General features: G+C 38.8%; 1 protein-coding gene and 1 long non-coding RNA gene across 3 annotated transcripts in view; one reads left to right on the top strand and one right to left on the bottom strand.

Annotated features, from left to right (window-relative positions):
• Positions 1 to 5,082: 5,082 nt before the first annotated feature.
• LOC144454456 (uncharacterized) lies at positions 5,083 to 8,102 on the bottom strand. The gene is made up of 2 exons (XR_013482846.1): positions 8,016 to 8,102; positions 5,083 to 6,259 (listed from the first exon to the last, which is right to left on the bottom strand). It is a non-coding gene; the product is annotated as an uncharacterized LOC144454456 (long non-coding RNA).
• The window catches only part of HSF2BP (heat shock transcription factor 2 binding protein), a 95,899-nt gene continuing 76,580 nt past the window's right edge, over positions 8,021 to 27,339 (top strand). The window contains exons 1-2 of one of the 2 annotated variants that reach the window (XM_020973852.2): positions 8,021 to 8,181; positions 22,686 to 22,833. In XM_020973852.2, coding sequence (XP_020829511.1) covers positions 8,134 to 8,181; positions 22,686 to 22,833 — 196 coding nt within the window. In that variant the 5' untranslated portion in view covers positions 8,021 to 8,133. Of the gene's footprint in view, positions 8,182 to 8,219; positions 8,320 to 22,685; positions 22,834 to 27,339 lie in introns of those variants that run through there. The other variant, XM_020973854.2, reaches the window with a different exon arrangement.

Here is a 27,339-nt window from a genome sequence, read left to right on the forward strand (position 1 = left end):
CTCCTCCGCCTCCTCCGCCGCCGCCTCCCACAGCCGCAATTGCGCAGAGGCCGCGGATGAGCAGAGCGGCGGGCGGGGGAGCCGCGCGTCACGTTCCAAGGAACGCGGGCTGATGACGTCATAAAGGGGGGCTGCGGCTCGGAGCGGCCCCTGGGAAGGGAGCGTGGCTGACGCTGTGCCCGCTCGGAGCCGGGGCCGGCCGGCCGGGGGCCTCCCGCCGCGTCTGAATCCGCTCAACAAGTCCCCGAAAGCACTGTGCTTCCTGACCCGCCCCCCTCTCTTTTCTCCACTCCATCCTTCCTCCGGTCACTTTTCTGCTCAGAAATTCGGAGCACTTCTTTATCTAGCGTTCAGGGCTCTCCACGATCTGGTGCCACTTTCTCCGCTTATCTTTTTTATCTCTCCTTTTCCTCTATGCACTAACCACAGCCCAAATGCCTGTTTAAATCTAAAGCCCAACAAAACACAACAGAAGCACAACAAGCCCCTATTTTTTTTCTTCTGTTGTGTTTCTAAAGCAGCCTGGTAGAATGGATAGCCCAGATTCAAGTTCTGCCTCCTGCCACACACAAACTGTGTGACCTTAGACAAGTCTATTAACTTCTCAGTGATCTAGGCAGCTGTCTAAGACTATAAATTGAGGGCATTTCCTAGGCTAATGAAATTACAGGTCCAGGCCCTATTCCCTTATTAGACTATCAGCTAACATAATGACAAAGCTTGGACGAAGGAAAAATGCAATTCCCTTCCTTAATTGCAGAGATGAGAGGTGATGAGTTTGGACTATTGCATATTCCGTCAGACTTGTTAGATTTGTTGACTGGTTTTGCTGAACTACATTATTTCTCTCTTAAAAAAATCTTTCATGCAAAGGAAGAATCTTTTTGTGCTTTGCAGCTAATCTATGCCACTAACTGATCAAGCCAGTGAAGGTGTTCTAGCCTCCTGTGTCTGATTGTGATGGGGTGGACTCTCATCTCTGATACCCACACAATGCTGACAATAGAATTATGAGACTATCACACATGTGGCGTTGAGAAGCTATCAGTATTGCCTGTACTCTATAGTCTTGCCAAACTGTTTTCTCGGTTTCTCATACATAGTATTAGAAATATTCCATTTCCCACCTTTGCCCGGAATGCAATTCCTGCCTCACATCCGTCTCAGAGACTCCCTTACTTCCTTTAAGTCACAACATAAATAACACCTTTGACATGCTAGTGTCTTTGTATTGATTCTCTATGTATTTATATATGTACATGGTGTTTCTCCCAATATAATGTAAACTTTTAAGTAGTTGTTTTTTTCATCCCCAGTAGATCAACTAGGATTTATTAATCACTAACTGTGTGCCAGCTAGGTGGAGAAGCTGATACTGTACTTGGCCTGGAGTCAGGAAGACATCTCCTGAGTTCAAACCTGGTCTTAGACACTATGTGACCCTTAACCTTGTTTGCCTCAGTTTCCTCATCTGTAAAATGAGCTGGAGAAGGAAATGGGAAACTACTTAAGTATCTTTGCCAAGAAAACCCCAAAAGAGGGCATGAAAAGTCAGATACAACTAAAAAATGACTAAAGAAGTCCTACCTGCCAGCCTACACATGCTTGTTCATCCCATCCCCTTATCTCTAATCTCATTTTTTATGATGTGGTGATAGGAGAGGCACTGAGATGAATGGCCCATTCTCTTTTATAAATGTGTACTTGTCAGATTTGTCTTTCTCTTATTACAAAGTTGTTTTTAAAAATTGCTGGTGTCAAGATATTAGGAGACACTCTGTTTAGAGGTAAGGCCCAGCAAAACAGGCTGCACTCCAAGTTTGATATAACAACAATCCTTTGCACTCAGGCACAGCAAAACCCCGGAATTGGAACTTGTGATTTCTCTATTTCCCAGGAGATCCTGGCCTGAGAGCTGGGGCTACAGCTGACACGCTATAGCAGAAAGTGATCAATCACATCTCCTGACACTCTGAACAATCCCTGTACCTGTAATTGCTAAGTGAACTGAACCAGGTTATGCACTTCTGTTCCCACCATGCTAACTCTGGTTCTGTACCCTACTGAATGATCACAAGGCTCAATGACTCTTATGACTTGAGACGATCACAAGGCTCAATAATTCTAATAACTTGGGGACAGTTCCCACAGAACCCAAGAATGCCTATACTGTCCAAAAAATGCCTGCATGCATGGGCCTGACATGGGAACTGTTAACTCAAGACCTAAGAATGACTGTGTTAAGTCCTGCCTTTTTGTGGTTTTCATGCTTAGAAACCCTATACCAGCCATAAGCCATAAGCCTTCCTTCTCAGGAGGACTTCCGCTTGCAAGCATTTTCCTCACTTTGAAATTAAACTTCTGTTTGATTCCTGACTCTCCTGTCTGTGGCCTGCTTTGTTTGGCTCTGGCCACCCACAGGTTAAGAGACCTGCTCTGGTCTGGTTGGCACTGGTAATTTGAATCCTGCAATAATCCTCAGTGATCAGCCTGGCAATGTGTTTTCTGCCTTGGTATTATTTAACAAAATGCTTTAATGGACAGCTAGGTGGTGCAGTAGATAGAGCATCAGCCCTGAAGTCAGGAGGACCTGAGTTCAAACGTAGCCTCAGACCACACACTTGACACTTACTAGCTGTGTGACCCTGGGCAAGTCACTTAACCCTAATTGCTTTTAAAAAAATGCTCTTAATTATTTTATTTTTTTTAAAGGCACCTAGAGACCACAAGATAGGCCTCTGCATAAGCACTATGGGCAAACATGAGAGGCAAAGCACAGTACAAGGACCTTGGTTTCTGCATTAGTATCATTCCTCGTAGAAATGATGAAACGCTGCTTACAGAATGGGCAACAGGTCCATAATACACACAGGACTATCACAACAAACAAAGTTGCAATAGCTGAATGAAGAAACCCAGTATGGCTGTAGCTTTAGGGGTGTGAAGACCTTTGGCAGGATCCATGATGTTCAGGGGTCTGGCAAGCACTTCCTATACATCTTTCAAACAACTGAGTTTGGATAAGGGCAGGCTTGTAGAAGCATTTCCTCAACCTATAGAACTAATCTTCACTTCATTGAATTTTTCCTTCACCGTTAGCACAAGTTTTTATTATGTAATTCCAATTAATTGCAATACCGTTACCTTGTTACTTTTAGGATTCTTAAGAAAGCTTAAAATGTATGATCTGTTCCAGTACCTTTTGGTGAGTTTTGCTTGTAGTTTACCTAAACAATTAAATTCTGTTATATCATTCACAGAAGAAAATACAGTGGCAACACAAAATATTCTTCCAAATTAAATTTTACTTACTTTTAAGTTGCTCCCTGATTTAAACAAGCTTCTTCCTTTTCATGGTCTATAAAAGAGTTAATAGTAGGCAGTTCTTAAAATTTAAACTGCAAACTCATTTTTTTCCTTCATTTTGGAACTTTATTGATACTACTTTCAAACTAGCTTCCCCCTTCCCGTCCTTCTCCCCTCCCCCCAATCAATGAAACCGCTTTCCTCCTTTGTACTAAAATAACAAATCTGTCACTCTCCAGGGAGAAGTATGATAAAAGGCCTAAGTGCTGTTTCCTTGTAATTTTCACAGTTCTTTCTTATTTGTCCTTAAAACAAATTCTACAGAGTAGCGCCCCAAAACTCACTAAGACATTTCAGCATTCATAAAAACATTTAAACTACAATTTGAAGATTCACAATACAGAATTATATTTCAGTCACAGCTTTAGTCTCCAATTAGTTTTTAATGCCATAATTCTCACAGAACGCCTCCCCCACCCCACACTCTCACCCTCAGGCCACTCAGATAATCCTGATAGGCATGTATTTCTAAGTGGGGATATACTAGTGTTATCTCAGAGGTGAGTTTACAATCCTGGTAGAAGCAGATTTCTAAAAGAGGATCAAAGCACATGAGACTGCCCTTTCCTATGCTTGGATTGCTATATTCCGTGGTCATCCCTGACAAGAGGGCTAGGATTACAACTATGAAAGGGGGTGGGGCATCATGGGCTCACTCAAGTTAACTAGGTGGTAATGGCTAAATTCTACACAGTGATCTAGAGTAGAACAAGAAAAAAGCCTTCTTAGTGTTCATTACCCTTCACACTTGACATCCTATTTCCATTCTCTATGCCTCTGTCCACAGTCTGGGTTTCTCCTTCCCTAAACTTAACAGAATATCTTCCTTTCTATAAGTCTCAGGTTAAGTACCACTCCTACATAAGGCCTTTCCTGATTTGCACTCCTCTGGTACTTTACATCTGATACTATACTTCCCCTTTTAGGGAAAAAATTAGCCTAACCTACATGGTGGTGGAGACCCTGGTAGATATTGATCCCATCACACTTCGTATTTATTTTGTATATTTATCTATATCTATCTATCTATTTATCTATCTATCTATATATACACATTATATATATATGTATATGTATATATACATATTGTTTCCACTGATGAAATACAAATTCCATGAGGGCCCAATTATTTTTGTCTCTGTACACCTTGCTGTGCCACATAGTAAACCTGGAACTTAATAAAAATGGTTGTTGATGGTCTGAAGTACACTGCCCAAATAGTATTGTAAGGTAAGTATATGGAATAATGATCTGTCTAGTGAATATGCTCCTTTCCTTCTTTGTTTCTCAGAATCTCTACTTTTCTTCAAGGTTCAGCTCAAGTATTTTTATTTTTTTTTTTTTAGGCAATTGGGGTTAAGTGATTTCCCCAGGGTCACACAGCTAGTAAATGTCAAGTGTTTGGTCTGAGGCTGGATTTGAACTCAGGTTGTCCTGACTTCAGGGCCAGTGCTCTATCCACTGCATCACCTAGCTGCCCCTCAAGTATTTTTATGTAAGGCTTTGATTCCCTCCCACCTCCTCAGCTGCCAGTCTTCCCAATCACTTTTAATCCATTCTGGATAATTTGTATATACATATATATGTGTGTATGTGTGTGTGTGTATCTGTACAAACACATACACAATTAACATTTTCGGGGAAAGCTGAAAGATCTAAAATAAATACTGATGAATTATCAGTATTTCTATATACTGCCAAAAAAAATACAGCAGGAAAAGTAAAAAAGAGAAATTCTATTTAAAAATTAATAACGACACAAAGTATAATCATCAAAATAACTTGGTCCTGGATAAGAAAGAGAGAGGGCCATCAGTAGAACAGATTAGGTACACAATATATTGAAGCAAATGAGCACAGTAACCCAGTGTTTAATAAATCCAAAGATTCTAGCTACTGGGCAAGACCTCAATATTTGAAAAAAGCTGTTGGAAAAACTGGAAACCAGTTTTACTGAAAACAGGTATAAATCAACATCTCACACTATTTACCAAGACAAGCTCCAATGGGTATGTGACTTAAACATAAAGGGTGACATTAATAAAAATAGGAGCATGGAAGAAATAACCTATTACATCTATGGATGGGGAATAGTTCATGACCAAACAAAATATAGAAAGATTCACATTAAGTAAAATGGACAATTTTGATTATGTAAAAGTAAAATGTGTTTGCGCAAACAAAACCAATGCATTTAACATTAGAAGAGAAGAAGGAAATTGGGGAGAAAAAAATCTTTGCCAAAAGTTTTTCTGATAAATGTCTCTTTTCTAAGATACATAGGGAAGTGTTTCAAATGTATAAGATTAAAAGTTATTCCCTGACTGATAAATGGTAAAAATATACAAATAGGAAGATTTCTGAGAAAAATATATGAGCTACCCATAGCCATATAAAAAAAATATTCCATATCTCTACTAATTAGATAAGTGCAAATTAAAGTAACTCTGAGGTGTTGCCTTACACCATCAGACTGCTAAATTGACAAAAAAGGAAAATGACAAAGTCCATCTGGAGTGTGGCCTGGAGAGAACCAAGTATGACTGCCTTGTGTGCCCTCCTTCAATGGAGGTTCTAGGAGTAGCCATCCAAATCACAGGAAGAGTAGAGGCAGAGGGGTACTTCTAATGTGTGGATTCTAGGGATGGAGTGAGCTTCTGGATGAGTTCAGGCATGGTAGAGGAATTATAGAGTATCATCCGGGGAAGAGTGAGAGTTCCAGCCAAACTGCTCTACCCATTGCTCACCACGAAGAACATGCCATTCTTTGTCTCTGTGCCTTTGAACAAGGCTGTCCTTCAAGCTGGAACGCACAACCTTCTCGTCCTTTCCTCTTTTTTTCCCTTTAATTTTGTTTCATTGTCAAGCATTTATTTTTCTTCCTCCCTCCATCCTGAAAAATAAAAATGAAACTTTTATAACAAATACAATCAATGAGTACAACAAATTCCCGTAGCGATCATGTCCAAAATGTGTTTCATTCTTAATATTAGTCCATCACCTCTATGTCAAGAGGTGGGTAACGTTCTTCATCCCTAGTCCTCTGGAATGAATCATGGTTGATCACGGAATTGATTAGAGTTCTTAAGCCTTTCAAAATTGCTTGTTTTTATAATCCTAGGAGTCTCTGTGGTAGTTTTGGGCAGGAAAGGAATTGTTTCTGAGTTTAGTTCTTCTGCCCTACGACAATTCATACAGTTTTCTTTCCTGGACACATCACTTTCAGTGCCCAAATCTGGGTGAGAATCTAACTGGTGGATGGTCTCTTTTCCTCAGCCAAACACTAACATGCTCATCATACAGAACAGGAGGCTTTTCAGGCAGAATTTGAATCCAGATCTTCTGACTCCCCGTTGAATTCTCTATCCACAACACCTTACTGCTTCTGTCTATCTTGAAGAAGTCTTCAGAAGTCTATTGCTATAAGTTCCTTATGAAAATGGTATAGGAAAGAAGAACCAGAGAACATAGGACGCTTCCCGAGTCACTTGAGTGATGCTTTACTTGGTGACTTACTGGTGTTTGGTCTGGACAAGATTTATGTAACACAGCTGAATTTTGCCTATGCTTTTCTTTTTTAAAATTAATTTATTTTGATTTATCAACCATCACTTCCACAAGCTTTTGAATTTTAAATATTTCTCCCCCTTCCTCCATCCCTCCCTCCCCACCGTCTGGTGCACAATCTGATATAGGCTATACATATACATTCCTATTAAACATATTTTCACATTAGTGATGTTGTAAATAAGACTTAGAACCAATTGGAGGAACCACCAGAAAGAAGAAACAAAACTCAACAAAAGAAAAAAATAGTAAACTTCTATCTGCATTCAAACTCTATAGTTCTTTCTTTGGATGTAGATAGCATTTTCCATCACAAGGCCTTTGGAGAGGCCTTTGGCGATGTCTTGGGTCCTCGTATTGCTGGGAAGGATTAAGTTTATCAATATTAGTCATTGCACAACGTTTGCCTATGCTTTTACATGAAGTATAATCAGGGTTCATACTGGTTGCTCAGTCCTGTCAGAGTCTTACTTAACTCTTTTTGGATTTCCTTGGCAAAGATATTGGAATGGTTTGTCATGTCCTTTTCCAGCTCTTGGGGCCAACAGGGTTAAGTGACTTTCCCATGGTCACATAGCTGGAAAGTGTCTGAGGCCAAATTTGAACTCAGGAAGATGGAAGATGAGTTTGATTCCAGACCTGGCACTCTATCCACTGTGCCGCCTAGCGCTATTCAAATAATACTAATGATTGACATTTGAATAGCACTTTAAGGGTTTTGCCTTGTCTATCTCATTCCGGCAGTATTCCTGTGAAGCAAGGCACTACTGGCCTCATTTTTACAAATTTGGCAACTGAGGAATAGAGAGGTTAAATGACTAGCCCGGGTGTGAAGTTTGGATTCAGTAAAAGGGGTGCACTTGAGGACCCAGAGGGCCACGTGGGGCCTCCGGGCTGCAGGGTCCCCACCCCTGGACTAAGATGGTGAAAGTCGGCAAACTGAGGTCTCCAGACTTCAGCCCCACACTGCGTCCTTTCCACCGGTCTGTCTACTCCTCAAGCATACCAATCAGGGGCCTCACAACGCAATGCAATTAGAGCGGGCAGGACTAGAGGGCCCTGAACACCTCCTCCAAACGCACCTGAGTCACGGCCTCTGGCGGCGACGCAGCCCCCCCGCAACTCCTCGCCTCATTCCAGGTGGAGGAACCTCACGTGACGCTGCCGCGCAGGCGCAAACAGCCGAGGCCGGTGGCGGCCATGGGGGACGCTACCTGCGTTACGGCGGGCGGGGAGGATCCCTACCGGGTCAGTGAGGAGGCCCAGGTGGCTCCGCATCTTTCCCTTTCTTTTCCAGAGCCTTGCAGCTGTTTATGTTATTCCGTGTCTAGGAGACGGCTCCACATTTGAACTGCCCTGCTCTGGTGGCGGCCCAGTCGTGTTTGTGTAAGGGTGGGGGCGGGGTGGGGGAAGCGGAGGCTCCCGGGATTCCCCGAAGGTGCGGGGGGGGGGGCCAAGGAGCGGAGAGGGGAAGGGGGCGCCCGGACCTGCCCGGCCTGGTGGCACCTTCGGAGAAACACTCCTCTTGTTTGGGGGCGCCCTCGAAAAACTGCCTTCTTCGGTTGTTTGGGGGACCCCAGCGAAAATCAGCCTTCCTAGTTTGAGGGGAGTGGGGAAAGGGGACCGGCCGGGCTAACAACCTTTTTAATCTTTGAAATGGGAGATGGGGAAAGAACCGTCCTGGGCGGCCTGATATATTTATACTTTTCGAACCCCCTGTTGTTTCCGGTTATTCTACAAATAAAAGCATTTGTATTTTCAGAGGCAGCAAAGTTTGCACCGTTACTCGGTGATGCACACTGGTGGGAGTTGGAATCCATTTATACCTCATTCTGTGTGATTCTTGTTTATGCACTTAAATTCTCTGTTTTTGAAAACCCAAAGTGGATGAGAGGCCAGCTTTGGGCCTGATTCCTTAGGGGGACAACCTAAGGCCATTCGTGAGATTTTTTTTTTTCTTTTTAACCAAGGAACACTTAGAGACTGTGAATGCAAACCAAAGTCCGTGGGGCATTGTTATTTTTACTGTGGGAGTTATGAGATGGGAAAATTCATTCAAGAAATGGTTGTTGAACATCTAGAAAAGGAAGTGTTGATTACAGAGAGAGTTCGTTAAGAACAGGCTGTGCCAGACTAATTGCCATTTATGATAGGGTTACTGAACCGGGAGGTGAGGAGAATGCTGTAGAACTCATTTGCACAGATTTTTAGCAAAGCTGATAAAAGTATATCATGCTATTTATGTGGAGGAGATGGAGAGATGTAGATTAGCTGATAGTACAGTTGGATGATTCAGAACTTGGGGGGGCAGCTGGACTTACTTGTCAGGAGGACTTTAGTGATGTATTTTAGGAATCTGTCCTTAGCCTTGTGCTGTTACATTTCAATCAATGACTTAGATAGTAATACAACTTTCTTGTCAGATTTGCAGGTGATATAAAGCTGGGAGGGATAACTAACATACTAGATGATAGAGTCAGTATCCAAAACAAATCTTGACAGGTTAGAGTAGTAGAGTAGAATCTAATAAGATAGAATGCAGTAGGGTTAAATTTAAGGTCGTATACTTGGGTGCAAGAAATCACGTTCACAAATACAAGTTGGAAGAGGCATAGTTTTCCTTATCTAAAAGAAATCTGGAGATTTTAATGGACTGTTAAGTGTAATACGAATTAGCAATCGTATATGTCAGCCTAGTGTCCATTGAGAGCCGCTATGCTGCTGCAGAACCTCCCTGGAAAGGGTGGGGGGGCGGGTGGGTAGGAGGCAAAGGAGGGAAAGGTGTCTGCTTCATTAGTGCAAGCTACAGTCCAGGTGATGAGCAAGAGCAAGCTGCAGACCCCCGGGCAGCCCTGACCCTGACACCAGCAGCTGTGCATAAGATAAACCCACAATGTAGGTCTGAAGGTTGGGTTCTGGATCAGAGGTTGTAATGGACTTTCTTACACTTTAGAATATGCCAAGACAAAAGGAGAGTCTGATGAAAAAGTTGTTCAGGATGGAATTAGAGTGTTCATTGAAAAGAAAGCACAGTTAACAGTATATGGCAGCCTTCAGAGCTAAAAAGAGCTTGTGCTACATTCATAGAAACATAGGAATAAAGAGTTGATGATCCCACTAGGCAGTTAGGTGGCAAAGTGAGTAGAGTGCTGGGCCTGGAGTTAGGAAGACTCATCTTCCTGAGTTCAAACCCTGCCTCAGACACTTACTAGTCAGTGTAACCCTGGGCAAGTCCCTTAACCCTGTTTGCCGAGTTTCCTCATCTATAAACTGAGCTGGAGAAGGAAATGGCAAACCACTCCAGTATTTCTGCCAAGAAAACCTCAAATGGGATCACCAAAGATCGAACATAACTGAACAACAACAATAACAATGCCACTGGGTTCTGCCCTGCTTAGATTTATCTGGAACGTTATGTTCTGTTTTGAATGTTGAAGTTTAAGAGGTTGTTGATAAACTGAAGAATACTCAGAGGAAGGCAGTGGAATACTAAAGAGCCTTGAGTCCATGTCATATGAAAATCTGTCAAAAGAACTGGGAATATTTAGATTAAAGGAGAAAAGACTCAAGGAGGACATGATAGCTCTCCCCAAGTGTTTGTGGAGTTGTGTAGAAGGATCAGATTTGTTCAGTTTGGTCCTAAACAGTAGAACTTGGAGGGTAGAGCCCCCAGCTGGTAGAAGTTACAAAGAAGCAAATTAAGATTTGATGTCAGTTAAAAGTGTGATGAGGTGGTGGATTTTCCTTCCAAGGTCTTCAAGCATAGGCTGTGTGACCATTTGTCATGCTTGTTTATAATAGGAATTCTTTTCAGGTATAGGTTGGACCAGATGGTCACTGAAGTCCTTGCTCACCCTCAGATTGTGTCAGTGTGATTCTGTGTGTCACCCACATACTTGCTGGCTCAGTGCAACACACTGCTTTCTGGGCAAAATGGCACATAGATAATAGGGAGTATGTGAAGTCTACTGAGGTTGACTCTACTATGGGTGAGCCATGAATATTGTATAATATGTGACGATGTGTTACATAAATAGTACATATATATCTAGTGTGATTCACAGGGGCTGTTTTTTGACTGGGAAGATAACATGATGGGGACGTTAATTTTACCAGCTCTTCAGGGGCAGCAGAAAAGCTCCTCTGTTCTACAGGCATACCTTGGAGATATTATGGGTTTGGTTCCAGACCACCACAATAAAGCAAGTCATGAATTTTTTGGTTTCCCAGTGCATATATTTATACTATACTGTAGTCCATTAAGTGTGTTATGTTTACATTAACAATGTACATACTTTAATTAAGAATACTTTATGGGGCAGCTAGGTGGCACAGTGGGTAGAGCACCGGCCCTGAAGTCAGGAGGACCTGAGTTCAAATGTGGCCTCAGACCAAACACTTGACACTTACTAGCTGTGTGACCCTGGGCAAGTCACTTAACCCCAATTGCCTAAAACAAAAACAAAAACAAGAATACTTTATTGCTAAAATAAATGCTAACCATCAGCAAGTTATAATACTTTTTGCTGGTGGAGGGTCTTGCCTTGATGCCAGTGGCTGCTGACTAATCATAGTGGTGGTTGCTGAAGGCTGGGATAACTGTGCCAATTTCTTAAAATAAGACAGCAGTGAAGTTTGCCACATTGATTGAGTTTTCCTTTCACGAAAGATTTCTATGTAGGATGCGATGTTGTTTGATAACATTTTACCCACAGTAGAACTTATTTCAAAATTGGACTCATTCTCAAACTCTGCGGCTGCTTTATCGACTAAGTTTGCATAATGTTCTTCAGTGTTGTGTCTCAGAGAATAAAGAGGCCTGAGGAGAGGGAGATAGGAATGTCCAAAGGAGCAATCAGAACACACACAACATTTATTGAGCTTGCTGTCATCTATGGGTGCAGTTTGAGGGGCTCTGAAACAATTGCAATAGTAACATCAAAGATCACTGATCACACACCATCATCATAATGAAAAATTTGAAATATTACAAGAATTACTAAAATGTGACAGAGGCATTATGTGAGCACATTTTGTTGGAAAAATAGTGCTGATAGATTATCTTGATGGTGCCTTTGAATTGTAAAAAAAAACCCCACAATATCTGCAAAGGGCAATAAAATGAAGCACAATAAAATGAGGCATGCCTGTATTCGCATCTTCTTCTGGAGCACTGCAGGCCACCTATGAAATCTGTAGCAAGACTTTCATGAGGTCATAGACCAAGAGCTAACAGAGTGACCTTGAGTGATTTGCCCAAGGTCATTGTTAGCTGGTGTTTTGTTTTTGTGTTTTAAAGAATATAGTTTATTCTGTATTAAGCAGTTGGGGTTAAGTGACTTGCCTAGGATCACACAGCTAGTGTCAAGTATCTGAGGCCAGATTTGAACCCAGGCCCTTCTGATTCCAGGGCCAGTGCTCTATCCACTATGCCACCTAGCAGCTGCTAGCAGGTGTTTTAAAATCTAAGTCCTCTGATTCCAGAGTCAGTGCTCTTTCCACTATATCATTACTGCTTCTATCAAATGTACATGTGGTACAGATATTTCAGTAGGGTGTCAGTTCATTGGTCCCTAGAAAAAAGACAGCATATTTTAGAGGATCAACAGTTAACTTAGCGTTTATAGATCTTAGTACTCTCTGCCACCTTTTTCACCAGTCCATTACCTTTATTGTAAAAGTGGCACCAGATTGTATATGACTGAGAGCCATTACAATTTTTTCTCTATTTTATAAGTTGTCATGGCCAAAAAATTCAGTGGCTAATCTGTGAGCAACGAATGTCTTCTTACCACACAGGTCTCTAAGCCATTAAAGCTTGGTAGAAAGTGCTAGAGTTTGCTTTCCCATGGCATAGCCTTTGAAAACCCAGTGTTTCTTCCATGGAATTGAAACAAGACTTTTGTGTAATACAAGAAAATGTTCATTTTATAGGATTTTTTAATATTCTGGTTTTCAGGATGTAGAGATCTTGTTTACATTTTTCAGTGTTCCTTAATGATTTTTATTTTATCAGTTTTTATTAGGAAAGAATTAAAATTTTATGAATTAGCTGAGTCTTTGGTAGAAAATTTAAGAATCCTCTCTACTATATATTTTTAATTTTGAAGTTGTAAGTTTTGTTTCTTACCAAAGGCAATTTAAGTTTAATTAAACACCTACTTTGTACAATGTGAGGTTACAAAGTTAAAAAAAAAAGAAATAACTATCCTCAAAGAATTTATGTTTTTAAAAAATGTCTAGAAAACAAAAAAACAAGAAAAAAGTAATGGAAAATGATTATATGGCTTTTGTTTTTACATATTTTAATTATTTGTCTATCTTGGATATCAGATCTTTATCAGAGGTCCTCGATACAAGGATTTTTTTCCCCAGTCGACTGTTTCCCATATTGTCCTATTTGTACGAATTTTGTTCATTACAAAGCTTTTCAATTTCATATAATTAAAATTATATGTTTTATAATTTGTAATTGCTTCTAACCTTATTTGATTAATAATTTATTCCTTAGACATTCTATTTATTTAAAGGTATGATCTTTAGTACTCAGATAATAGCTATATTTTGAATTGTGTCATATCTTCCCATGCCTCCCCCATATTCATCATATTTATTATTTCTTAGAGTACAATTGTTTCATTACACTAACGTACTGCAGTTTGTTAGCCATTCCCTACTCTACTTTGTAGATACTAGTGTAAACCTAATTTTGACCAGACTGCTTTCCAGTTTTCTCAGCGATTCTTATCAAATAGGGAATTCTTTCCTAGATGATTTATGTTTTCAAATTTATAGAACACTTAGTTATTGAATTAAATTATTTGATTCTTTTTCTAGTTCCATTGAACTACACCTCTGTTTCTTAACATACCAAATAATTATGTTATGTTATATAATTATGTTTACATTTTTTAATAATAGAGTTTGAGAACTGGAGATGCTATCTTCCCTTTAAGCCTACATTTTTCACTAATTCTCTTGATACTCAAGATTTTTTGTTCCACAAAATGAATTTTATTATTTTGTCTAACTCTTTAAAATATCCCTTTGGTAATTTGATTAGTACAACACTAAAACTGTAAATTACAGCACATTGTACTTAATGGTTGTTTAATGACTTCATATGTATAGTTACAAGCAATGCATATATTATTATTTTGTTTCTGCTTTATTCACTGCATGCCATGTAAGTTTTCCACATTTCTTTGTATTTTACATATTTACTGTTCCTTTCAGTACAATGGTATTACCTTATATTCCTATCCCACAAATTTTTCAGCCATTCCCAAATGATCAGATTCATAGTTTATTTGCAGCTTTTTGCTATTACAAATAGTGTGGCTATGAATATTTTAATAGATATATGTCTTCTTGTGTATCTGTTTACACCTCCTTAGGGTGTAAACCTAACAGTAAAATCCCTGAGGCAGAAAAGGTCTGTTCAGGTTTTATTGCTTTCCAAAATGGTTTTACCACTCTACCAGCATTTTTTCCACAGCTCTTCTGGCATTGAATTTTAAAATCTTTTACCATCTTTGTCAGTTTGATTTGTCAATTTGATGTTTCTCAGGTAAAATATCTCAGTTGTTTTAATTTGTATTTCTTTGATTATTAGTGACTTTTGACACTTTCAAATGTTTGCTAAAAACTTCTTTTTTCTAATAACTAGCTCATCATTTTTAATATTACATTACAAAATAAAGATACGTACATGAAGTTCTTTACATTCATTTAACAATCATATATGAGTTTCTTAAAAGCATATATCCAGAAAAATGCAAAGAAAAATATGCAGAATAGTAAGAAATATGAGAAACATTCCAGTTCTCAGAAAAATAAAAAATGTATAGAACTGTATTTGGGCCATGGATAATCTAAAGAGAGGAACAATGTACATTCTTTTTAATATTTTTCCATAGTTTATTTGACATGTACTTTTTGTGTTCTCATAAGGAAAATACATTGCTGAGATTTCAGTGGTCACTTCTATCAGCAAACATATTCATCATATAGGCTGCAGATTATGTAATTCTTGACTTTTTTTTAATTAATTAATTAGTTTAGTTTTAGTTTTCAGCATTCACTTCCATAAGATTTTGAGTTCTAAATTTTCTCCTCCCTTCCCTGCCCCCTCCTCAAGATAGCATGCAGTCTGATATAGGCTCTACATATATAGTCGTATTAAACATAATTTCACGTTAGTCATGTTGTAAAGAAGAATTAAAACCAATGGGGGGAACCACAAGAAAGAAGAATCAAAACAAAATAACAAAAGAAAAGGATAGCAAATAGTATGCTTCCATCTGCATTCCGATTCCTAAGTTCTTTCTCTGGAAGTGGATAGCATTTTCCATCATGAGTCTTTTGGAGTTGTCTTAGATCCTTATTTTGCTGAGAAGAGCTGAGTCTATCAAAGTTAGTCATTGCATAGTGTGGCTGTTACTTTGTACAGTGTTCTCCTGATTCTGCTTACTTCACTCAGCATCAGTTCATGTAAGTCTTTCCAGGTTTTTCTGAAGTCTGCCTACTCATCATTTCCATTACATTCATATACCACAGCTTGTTCAGCCATTCCCCAATTGATGGACATCCCTTCAGTTTCCAATTTTTTGCACCACAAAAAGAGCTGCTATAAATATTTTTGTACATGTGAGTCCTTTTCCCATTTTATGATCTCTTTGGGATACAGACCTAGAAGTGGTATTGCTGGGTCAAAGGGTATGCACAGTTTTATAGCCCTTTGGGCATAGTCCAAATTACTCTCCAGAATGATTAGATCAGTTCACAACTCCACCAACAGTACATTGGTGTTCCAATTTTCCTACATCTTCTCTTGACTTTTCTTTTAACTAGTACCTAAAACTTACAGTAGAATGATATATAAACAGTGTAATTAGAAATCTTATCCCTGAGGAATAGAATAAAAAAATGCCTCTTTAGAAAATTCGGACAAATATTTTTCACATTCGAAAACTATCAAAGGAACACAAGTAGAACAAACAGTACACATTTTTATTCTAAGTAAATATCAAGTTTGGTTGCGTTCCCTCCCACCCCCTGAGCCCAGTACTAGGGGTGTGGAACCTGTGGCCTTGAGGCTACATGTGGCCCTATAGGTCCTCAGATGTGGCCTTTTGACTGAATCCAAACTTCACAGGACAAATCCCCTTAATAAAAGGATTTGTTCTGTAAAACTTGGCCTCAGTCGAAAGGCCGCACCCAAGGACCTAGAAGGACACATGTGGCCCTGAGACTGCAAGTGTCCCACCCTTGGAGCCTCTTTGAAGAAACTAAAAATCACCAAATGACATTGAAATAAATAATATTAGGCATTTTCTTTTTCTGTATTTGAAAACCAGGTGAAAAAAGTCTAAGTAGGGCATCTAGGTGGTGCTATGGATAGAATACTGGGCCTAGAGTGAGGAAGCCTCATCTTCCTAAGTTCAAATCTAGCCTCTGAGACTTACTAGTTGTATAACCTTGGCCAAATCACTTAACCTTGTTTGCCTCAGTTTCCTTATCTGTAAAACATGCTGGAGATGGAAATTGTAAACCACTCAAGTATCTTTGCCAAGAAAATCCCAAATGGGGCTATGACGAGTCAGACATGACTGAAAACAACTGAACAATAACAACAATGTCTAAGTGGGAAAAATACTTGCAAGATGGCCTAAGTACTTTAGAAACACATTTATAATTAATTTGTTTCATGTGCAATTTGACTAATCTGATTTTATATTACAGTTATGTAACTTGTGGTAATGAAAAAAAGTCATCAATATACTACCTGTAAGATAAATTATTTAAGGATACACACAAATAATATTTATTATAGTCTCTTGGATAAGCCTTCATCATTGTCTTTTTTCTGCAGTATTTCTGTATTCAGCAAAAAAAAGTCTGAATTGTGAATACTGCTTGTGAAGTAGACTTAGTGGCCAAATGATATAATGGAGGAAAGTGCTATAATTTCTATGTGTGCTGGGATATTTACCCATTTACTAAATTTCTTAGCTACTTCACAGTTATTTCTGCTAACTTTGTTGCCATCATTTTTCCTGAACTGACCAAATACATTGTCCTTTGTTAGTATCCTTAATGTTTTCTAACAGAGTAAGGGCTGTATTTATTTAAATTTGCTTGAAGGAATTTAGAGAACAGTTGTTCATAGTTAGCTAGATAAGTAGACCAGTCTTTCATCATGAAGATTTCTGAGGTCAGTGATTGCTAACTGAAATCTCAGCAGGCTTAGAGCTAGCAAACACTTCACATTGTATGAAATCTAAGTGAAATTGCTGCATAGTTCCTTGCTTAAGTTTTTAACACTATCAAAACCTCAGCATCATATGTGACTGCTCATTTTTCTCCACCCCATATATCAAAATCAGTTGCACAGTGTCTATCTCCCCAATGTCTCTTAATTCTGACCTCTTCTAACTCATACAGTTACCATCTTATACCATTTTTACCTATTGCAATGGTCACTAATTGGTCTTTTTTCAAGTCTCTCACAACTCCAGTACAGATGGATTCACTACACATGGCTTTTCTTTTCTTTTCTTTTTTTTTGGTGAGGCAATTGGGGTTAAGTGACTTGCTCAGGGTCACACAGCTAGTACGTATCAAGTGTCTGAGGCTGGATTTGAACTCAGGTCCTCCTGACTCCAGGCCTGGTGCTCTATCCACTGTGCCACCTAGCTGTCCCATGGCTTTTCTTTAAGCATGGATTCAATCATGTAACATCCCTTTTCAGTCAACTCCAGTAGTTTCTTATTGCCTCTAGGATAAAATATAAACTTTAAAAAAGCTTTTAAAACCTGAAACAACTGAGCCCCAAATGACTTTTCTGTCATTGTTTTTTGATTCAGAGAATCATCTGTGTAGAGTTTATCATTGAACCCGTGGGAACAGATGAAGTCACCAAGTAATATAGTATAGAAAAGCAAGAGAAGACACTTGGCAGTGAATGAACATGATCTGGAGGACAGTTAACAGCAATGCAATCTGTGGAGTGGTCAGACGGATGGGAGAAAGTGTCCACGAAAAGAGGGTATTTGTCAGAGTCAAAGGAGAAGTCAAGAAAGATGAAGACAGAAAAAGACATTAGACTTGGCAATTGAGAGATCATATCTTTGGAGAGGAGTTGAATGATGAGATAAGAAGCCAGACTACAGAGTGTTTAGAAAAGAGAGAAAGGAGAAGCATTTATTATAGATATCTTTCTCATAAAAGGGAGGAGAGACGTAGGACAATATCTGGTGGGAATGGAGGGATCAAGTGAATTTTTTAAAGATAGGGATGCTTGTAGGAATGTTTGTAGAGAATGAGAGTTGATAGAGATCAAAGATTTAGAAGAGGAAGAAGAAAGCCAAATTACCAGTATCAAAAATGAAAAAAAGGTAAATTTGCAGCTAGTGAAGAAGAAATAAAAGCAATTATTATGACTGTTTTTGCCCAACTATATATATGCCAATAAAACCGACAATCTAAATGAATGTTTAAAAAAATATAAATTACCCAGATTAACAGAACAAGAAATAGAATATTTAAATAACCTGACCATAGAAAAAGAAATTGAACAAGTTATGAGTGAACTCCCAATGGGGGGAAAACAGACATAGATGGATTTGGGGTGAATTCTACCAAACATTTAAAGAGCCATTGCAATACTACATGAACTATTTGAAAAAAAGGTAAAAAGGCATCCTACCAAATTCCTTCTATGACACAAATATGATCTTGATATCCAAACTAGGGAGTGTCAAAACAGAAAAAAAGCTACAAATTTTCCTAATGAATTTCGATGCAAAATTTTTTAAATGAAATATTGGCAAGGAAATTGCAGCAATATATTTGAATTATATAAAATCGACCATATTAATAACAAAAACAAAAATCATATAATCATTTCTGTTGAAGCAGAAAAAGTTCTGACAAAGTATAACACCTGTTCCTGTTAGAAGAATAGGAATAAGGGGGCAGCTAGGTGCTGCAGTGGATAAAGCTCCAGCCTTGGGGTCAAGAGGACCTGAGTTCAAATGTGGCCTCAGACACATGACACTAGCTGTATGACTCTGGGCAAGTCACTTAACCCCATTGCTTAGCCAAAAAAACCCCCAAAAAACAAAAAAAACCCCACAAATGGGGTCATGAAGAGTCAGACACAACTGAAATGACATGGTGCATGTAGAGGGAGGGATATGACTTGGTAAGAAGGGTCACTTCTTCAGTGGAAATCAGTGTGAAGGAGAAGATAACGGAGGAAGGTTTTTGAGTGATTTGAAATGAGAAGGATAGAAGGCAGTGCTCTTGGTAAACAACCCTCAGCTTTTTCCAGTGAAGCATGAGATGAAAGCCTCAGCAGAGAGTATGGGAGGAAGCCTTATGGATAAATCGAAATGTCTGGAAAAGCATCTGTGTAGAGTGAGATAGTAAGTAGATCAGGAAGGAGCAGAGTGAATGCCTCACTGTAGTGAGGGCTCAGTAGAAACGAGATAACAAATTTATAGTGGACTAAGTCAATACAGTTTCATGATTTTCTCCAGCTTTTTTCAGCAGTACAGTAATAGTAGTGAAGGAGCCATACAAGGTTGGCAGGATATCATCAGTCATAAAACAAGGGGTCAAGAAATTAAAGAGTAAAGGATAGTATAAAGTTTATCTGGTTCATTATGGGTCAAAATATGGAAGAGAGGAGAGTACATAATTAAGGTTATAAGGATCACAAACAGTGGTAGGGGTTGTAAGGCACAAAATGCAATGATAAAGATTATAATTGTTTGTTTTGGTGAGGGATTCAGGTTTAAGTGACTTGCCCAGGGTCACACAGCTAGGAATTGTCAAGTGTCTGAGGCCGGATTTGAACTCAGGTCCTCCTGACTCCAGGGCTGGTGCTCTATCCACTGCACCACCTAGCTTTCCCAAAAGATTATAATTGGATAGATGAATTTTTGAGTTTATATACAGAGAAGTAGAGCTTAATGTCAATGCCATGGCCTTCTCTGTGTGGAGCTGAGGTAGAGTAGCAGTTATGTCATGGCATCCAAGTAAATTTAGGAACTAAGTATGTTTGAGAGAACTAAATATGTATGCTGAAGTCCCCTGGTATGAGAGTAGAACTTGTGAAGAGAAAGGCTATGAGCTAGCCCTGAACTCGTTGAGAAAGGAAGAATGTCCTAGGAGCTAATAGATAATAGATACGATGATCTAGATTGGATGACGAATTAGGATAGTGAAGACCTCAAAGGAAAACAGATTGGTGAGTGATGGTGGTGGAAGGAAAGTCAGGAAGTGATAATGAAGAATAAGGAGTATTCTAACTCCTCCATTGGACCACTGAGGCAACCAGGGAATTAATCATCTTTGACCACGTACTGAGTCATATATACCCAGAAATAGGGATTATTTGCAGGTAGGTGGTTCAATGAATAGAATGCCAGGCCTGGAGATAGGAACACTCATCTTTTTTTTTTCATTTGCTTTTTGGTGAGCGTTTGGGATTAAGTGTCAAGTGTCTGAGGCTGGAGTTTAACTCAGGTCCTCCTGACTCCAAGGCTGGAATCCACTGCACCACCTAGCTGCCCCAACGCTCTTCTTCTTGAGTTCAAATCTGGCTTCAGACACTTAATAGCTATGTGACCTTGGGCAAGTTACTTAACCCTGTTTGCCTCAGTTTCCCCATCTGTAAAATGAGCTGGAGAAGGAAATGGCAAACTGCTTAAGTATCTTTGCCAAGAAAATTCCAAAAGGGGTCATGAAGAGTTAGATACGACTGAAAACAACTGAACAACAACAACTACAAAAGAGAAATGATAATTGAAACAACTCAGGTACCATATCACCTATCAGACTGGCTAAATTGACAAAAAAGGAAAATGACACGTTTTGTAGAGTCTGTGGGAAAAAATGTACTTTTTGATCCAGTGACACTGGCCTCCTGGCTCCTCCACAAACAAGACACTCCATTTTTTTCTTGAACAATGTCTTTGACATTCCATTTCTCATCTCTAGGCATTTTCTCTGTCTCCCGTTCCTGGAGTACTCTCCCTCCTCTGTTCTGACTACTGCGCTACCTGGCTTCCTTTGGGTGCCAAATAAATTCTCATCTGTTACTAGAAGCCTCCTCCAACCTTTACTCTGTTAATTATTTGCCATTTGGTCTTTATATAACGTACTCTGTGTACATTTGTTTGCATGTTGTCTCCCCCATTACATTGTAGCCTCCTTGGGGGTATGTATTATCTTTTGCCTCTTTTTGTATCCCCAGTGCTTAGCACAGTGCCCGCCATATAATACGCACTTAAATGTTTGTTGATTGATTGAATGGCTGAACAAGTTATGGTATGTAAATGTTATAGAATATTACTGTTTTGTGAGAAATGATAAAAGAGATGATTTCAGAAAAACCTGAGAAGACTTGTATGAAATGATGCAAAGGGAAGTGAGCAGAATCAGGAGAACAATTTATATAATAACAACAATATTGTGAAGACAACTTTGAAAGACTTAGGAACTTTTATCAACATAATCATCACAGATTTCATGATGAAGTATACTATCCACCTCCAGACAGAGAAGTGATGGACTCAGAGTGGAGACTGAATTATCACTATCTTTGTTTCTTCCTTTGTTGTTGCAATTCACTTTCTGCATTCATATTTTCCCCCCTTAATTTAGGGAGAAATATATTAAATTTAAGAAGGCTATGTATACTTTATCCCCAGTTCATACAGTTATCAAGGTGTTTGCTATATGCTCTCTTATCTTTATTTGTGTAAGTTTTTTTACCTCCTATATTAAGCTGTTTTTTCCTCTAAATTCTTTCTTATTTAATTTATGATATACTTTTAGCTGTCATTTCATCTCTTCTAGGAATTCTAATAGAACTCGTGGCCAACCTATAAATTTATCTGAGGCTCTTCTTGGTAGTTTCTGTGAGTTACTTTGTTCCTCTTGACATGTCCTGGCTGTCACTAGATGTCATAGGCATCTTCTGTTTATATTTACAGCTTTACTTCCCAAAATGGAGCTTTTTGTCAGGGCTAGGCTCTGATTGCTCCTGTATTTTGAAAGGATGGCGGACCCCTGTTTCCTCTACATTAGTGTTGTCTAATTTTGGTTGCTGGACCTTCTGCTGGTATTTGCTGTGCACAAAAGGTTGCAGTTCCTAGGCTCACTCATAGCCTCATGGTGCAGAGTGCTGAGCTCTTCCAGGCTTTTAGTGGTAGCTTAGATAAGTGCATATAATCTTTAAGAGCCACCAGGATGAGCAGACTGATCAGTCACCTTCTTGGTAAAAGGTTTGTTGCTCTGCTGTCTCCTATCTCTATTTCTGAACCTACAGCTCCGTAAGTGCTTAACAACATAGGGGTTTCCTTCACAGCAGAACTTAGGTCTTTTGATCCTGGAATCTGGGTTGTCCTTGCCCTGCCTGGGACTTTCCAAGATCTCCTGGTTCCTGCATCTGGGGACTCCCAGGTGGGACATTCTGAGTTGTGGGAGTTGCAAGGTCTCTCAATGATATGTTTGCCTTATCCGGAGTATCTGTGCTCCATTTTTTAGTGCCTGCAGACTTCTGAATATCCACTTATACTAATAAGTGGACCAAGGTACTTACTGTAGTTTATTTCTTAATCATTATTAAATTTGGTTTTTTTTTATCTTTTCTTGAGTATGTGTATGGGGTTAGTACTGTTCTGCTTTTATTCACTCTGACACCTTGATTAAAAATTCCCTACTTTAATTTTTAATAGGTGGATACTAAAGAAGAATTTGTTCAAGTCAGAAAGAGAGAGCTAGAGCGGCTGACAACAGAAGTGATGCAGTTACGAGACTTTTTACCCAAAATACTAAATGGAGATATGTTGGAAAGCTTCCAGCGACTGGATGCTGTAGAAACAAGTAAGTCCTATTTTACAGAAATGGCAATAACAATTCAACAAATAAATGATATTATTTTATATATGAAAATAATCATAAAGAAATTTGTGATTTATTACCAAACTCTGACAAGCTAGAAATTTATGTTATGTTCCATTTTCCACTTCCAATTTATTATGTAACCTTATGTTTTGGGTTTTTTTGTTTTTGTTTCTTTAAAAATTTTTTTTGTTAAATACTAAAACTTAAATACACAATGAGGAAAGGAAAAGAAGCATAAACTTAAATATTGAAACGTAAGTATAAAATAAGAAAAGAAAAAAAATATTGCCATGTGCACAGCAGAATGTAAGAGAGGATTCAAAATATGTAGCAATAAATTTCCATTTCAAGAAAGCCTGTTTAGTAAGTACTACATTGTGTTGAGTGCTGTCCCTCATTTCTTTGCTTCCTTGTAATTTTTCTGCTGTGTACTTTTTATTTTGTTTTTTTCCCCCTCCTCCTCCCCTCCCCCCCATGAAGGCAACAATTAATTGCTGATATAAACGTATATACACATATACATATATAAACATACACACAAAGATATATATACATACATATAGTTACATGCACATGCATATACTTAAATATCTATAATCATACTCATATATAGACAAATACATTCATATGCATTTATGGAAGACTGTACCATACTTAATTGTCTTCTGTTTCTCTGAGGGTGGATAACCTCTTGATAAGTCCAAATCTCTCCACAATTTTCCAAGTCTACCAACTTGTCGTTTCCTATACCACAGCAATATTCCAGCCATATACTGTCTAGTTATTTTAGGTAGTCCAAAACAACACTGATGGATATGACTGACACGTAGTGTAGTTGCCCTGTGTTTCTCTTTTGATTAAATCTATTTTAGCCTTAACTTTGTCTGAGATCGTGATTACCACCCCTACTCCTTTTTCTCTAACAAATTCTACTCTTGATCTTTATTTTATATTTATGCGTATCTCTTTCCTATCCCTCCTGACTCCTCTACTTTACTTTTACCTGCTACCTTACTCTCCTATTACTTGAACTGCCCCCACCCCTCAAGGATGACTCCCTTATCCACCCATTCCCATTAATCTAAACTCCCTTCTATACCCCCCTTTATTCCTATTCCCTCACCCTCCCTTCTAAAGGTCCCTCCCTTATACTCTCCCCCTTCCCTATCCCTTTAGCATTTTATTTCTTTCTGAATTTAGAAGGCTTTTATACTCTTTTAGATATATATGTATTGTTTCCTCTTGAACCCATTCCCAGTGAAAGTAGGTTTCCAGAACTACCAGCCCTACTCTCTTATCTAATTCCTCTGTGTCAGTTCTTCCTCTCACACCTCATTTATATAAGATAATTATTCTTTTTAGCTGTTCCTAAATGGTTTTACTTTTTAAAATCATATGATACTCAGGTCTACCCCAATCTTTTTTTGTTGTTGTTTTAGGCAGTTGGGGTTAAGTGACTTGCTCAGGGTCACACAGCTAGTACATGTCAAATGTTTGGTCTGAGTTTGAACTCAGGTCCTCCTGACTTCAGAGCCAGTGCCCAGTCTTTCTTATAAACTATCCAATTACTAATAACCATTTTAGACATATGCTTCCTCGTATAAAAGGTAAACAGTCTTGTCCTTATTGAGTCCTTTGTAATTAGTCTTTGATAAGTACCTTATATTTCTCTTGGATCTTATATGTCAAATCTTCTATTGAGTTCGGGTTTTTTTTAAACAAAATCCTGAAAGTCTGACAATTTATTAAATGTCCGTTTTTTTCATTCAGGATTATGCTTAGCTTTGATGAGTATGATATTTTTGCCAGAACCCCAGTTCTTTTACTCTTTGATATATAGTGTTTCAAGACCTGTGGTCTTTTAGTGTTGCCGCTGCTGTATCTTGTGTGATTCTGATTGTGGTGCTGCTATATTTAAATTTTTTGTTGTTATTGTTGCACATAATATTTTATCCTTGACCTGAGGGTTTCAGAATTTGACTATGCTATTCCTGTGAATTTCCCTTGTAGGATCTCTTCCAGGTGGTGATTGGCGGATTTTTCCTGTTTCTACTTTCCTCTTTTGTTCTAACATTTCAGGACAATTTTCTTCCATTATTTCTTATATCAAGATTCTTTTTTTGATCATAGCTTTCAGGTAGTCTTATTATTCTTATGTTTTCTTTTCTTGATCTATTCTCCAGATCAGTTGTTTTTCTTATGAAATATTTCATATTCTTTTCTATTTTTTCATTCTTTATATTTTGTTTTATTATTTCTTGGTCTCTTATGACTTCGCTGGCTTCCCCTTGCCCAGTTCTGGTTTTCAAGGAGTTGTTTTCTTCCTTAAGATTCTGGATCTCTTTTTTTAATTGGCTGCCTTTCTTTTTATAATCTTGTTTTTCTTAGATCTTATTTCATTTTATTTTTTAGTTTTTCCTCAATCTCTCTCATTTGATTTTTAGTTTTTTTAAAGTCCTATGAATTCTTATTGGGCAAGTTGATGTTATTCTTTGAGGTAGGAGAAAAAATTACCATTTTTTTGCTTTTGTATCCTTCTCTGAAGAGAACCCTGGTCTTCTCTCTTCCCGTAGTAACTTTCTATGGTTGGATTCTTTCTCCTTTGCCTGCTTATTTATTCATTTTTTTCTATTTGTAGCAGCTTATTTTTGGTAATTACCTCTAGTTTTGGGGTATGAGGATTGGTGCCTCTGGCTTCAGATCCTTCTTCAGTTCTTCCCTCTGGCCTGGAACTGAAACCAAGACTTCCATCCTCTAGTAAGTGCTCACAGCCAGTGGTATCCCTGCCCCACTGCTTCTGCCCTCAGTGCGTATGTGCTGGTTTCTTCTCGCCCCAACCACATCTCCTCAGCATGACTGGGTCTGATGTTCCTTATCAGCAGAGGTTCTTCCCCTGGCTTAGGCACCCAACTGCCCTCACTGTCCCAGGAGTAAAGTTCCTCTGGCTGGGGCAGAGGCTGCCTCCCAATCCAGCTAACCCCAGGGTTTGCTGCTTGTTGTTTAAGTGGAATTAGCCTGGAGGTGTTTATTCTTCACAAGGACCAAACTTCTTCCTGGGATTTTTCTTCAGCTCTTTTCTGATTGTCCCAGGGAGACCACTGTTCTGCCCCTACTTTTATTTTTACTGCTTTATGTTTGCCCTGAGGTGTTATTTTATCTTGTTTTTGTGGGAGATATTTGGAGAGCATGGAATTTTCTGACCTACCTTTCCATCATCCTGAATCTTCTCCATTTTTGTTTTTTAAAATTATATTTGGCTTTGTTAATTTACTCAAGCATGAGTTTGGTGCATGAGGCATAAAACATGGAGATGTATGCTTGCCAAAGTATTCACCATTGTGATGGAGGAGACATAGTACATTTAAAGAAGGAATTCCCGGGGAAGTTTGAGGTCTTTTAGGTTCTCAATTTGTGGATGGCATCTACATCAAGTCCCCCCTGAATTGCAGAACCTCTTAGGAGAGAGCTTTAATTACTCAATGTAGTTTGGCCTTTCCATAAAAGCAAGACCTATAGATGAAAATAACCATTGTCCAGATTTCAGCATGAATTTGGATGAGACACTGTCTTGAAATTATCCCTTAGTATATGCTATACATTTGAGAAATATTGTACAGTTAGAATAATGAGTTGGGCTCAGAGTTGAAAAGGAGGGGAATGGGCTGGATTGCTTTTGGGAAATTTAAAAATTCTTTTACTAACCCACAAGCTTCTCATGAAAGCACAGGTCTATCTTTTCAGTGCCAACATTTAATTGGTAGGTTTCCAGAGACTTGGAATACCACTGCCTCTGAAGAAGTGAAGATGAGAATCACACAGAGGGCAATGGAGAAACTTATGAGTGTAAGCAGACTGTACCATATATGGTATATAACCAGTATATGACTACACCATATCACCAGCACATAACCAGTAGGAATTCTGAAGAAGAACATGAGTAAAGGATGTCATCAATGAATTGTTTGACAAGAAGAGAATATAGCACAAAAGCAAGTGGTGGTGGGTGGACAGCCAGAGTGCTGTACTGGTATCCTTGTGATGTTGGGACAGTCAGTCAATTAAACATTTATTAAATGCCTGTTATGTGCCAGGCATTGTGCTTAGCACTGGGGATACAAAAGGAGACAAAAGACAGTCTCTGTCCTCAAGAAGCTAATAGTGTAATAGAGGGAGATATCAAGCAAACAAAATGTACAAACAAGATAAACATAGGATAAAAAGGAAGTAATTAAAAGAGGGACAGCACCAGAATATATTTATTTATTTATTTGTTTATTTTGGTGAGGCCATTGGGATTAAGTGACTTGCCCAGAGTCACACAGCTAGAAAGTGTTGTGTGTCTGAGGCCAGATTTGAACTTAGGTCCTCTTGACTCCAGGGCTGGTGCTCTATCCACTGCACCACCTAGCTGTCTCCTGGACAGCACTAGAATTAAGAGGGACTGGGAAATACTTCATGTAGAAGATTGAATTTTAATTGGGACTT

This window comes from Phascolarctos cinereus, unplaced genomic scaffold (assembly GCF_003287225.1).
Source record: "Phascolarctos cinereus isolate Bilbo 61053 unplaced genomic scaffold, phaCin_HiC Scaffold_726;HRSCAF=1367, whole genome shotgun sequence".
Taxonomy (NCBI): domain Eukaryota; kingdom Metazoa; phylum Chordata; class Mammalia; order Diprotodontia; family Phascolarctidae; genus Phascolarctos; species Phascolarctos cinereus.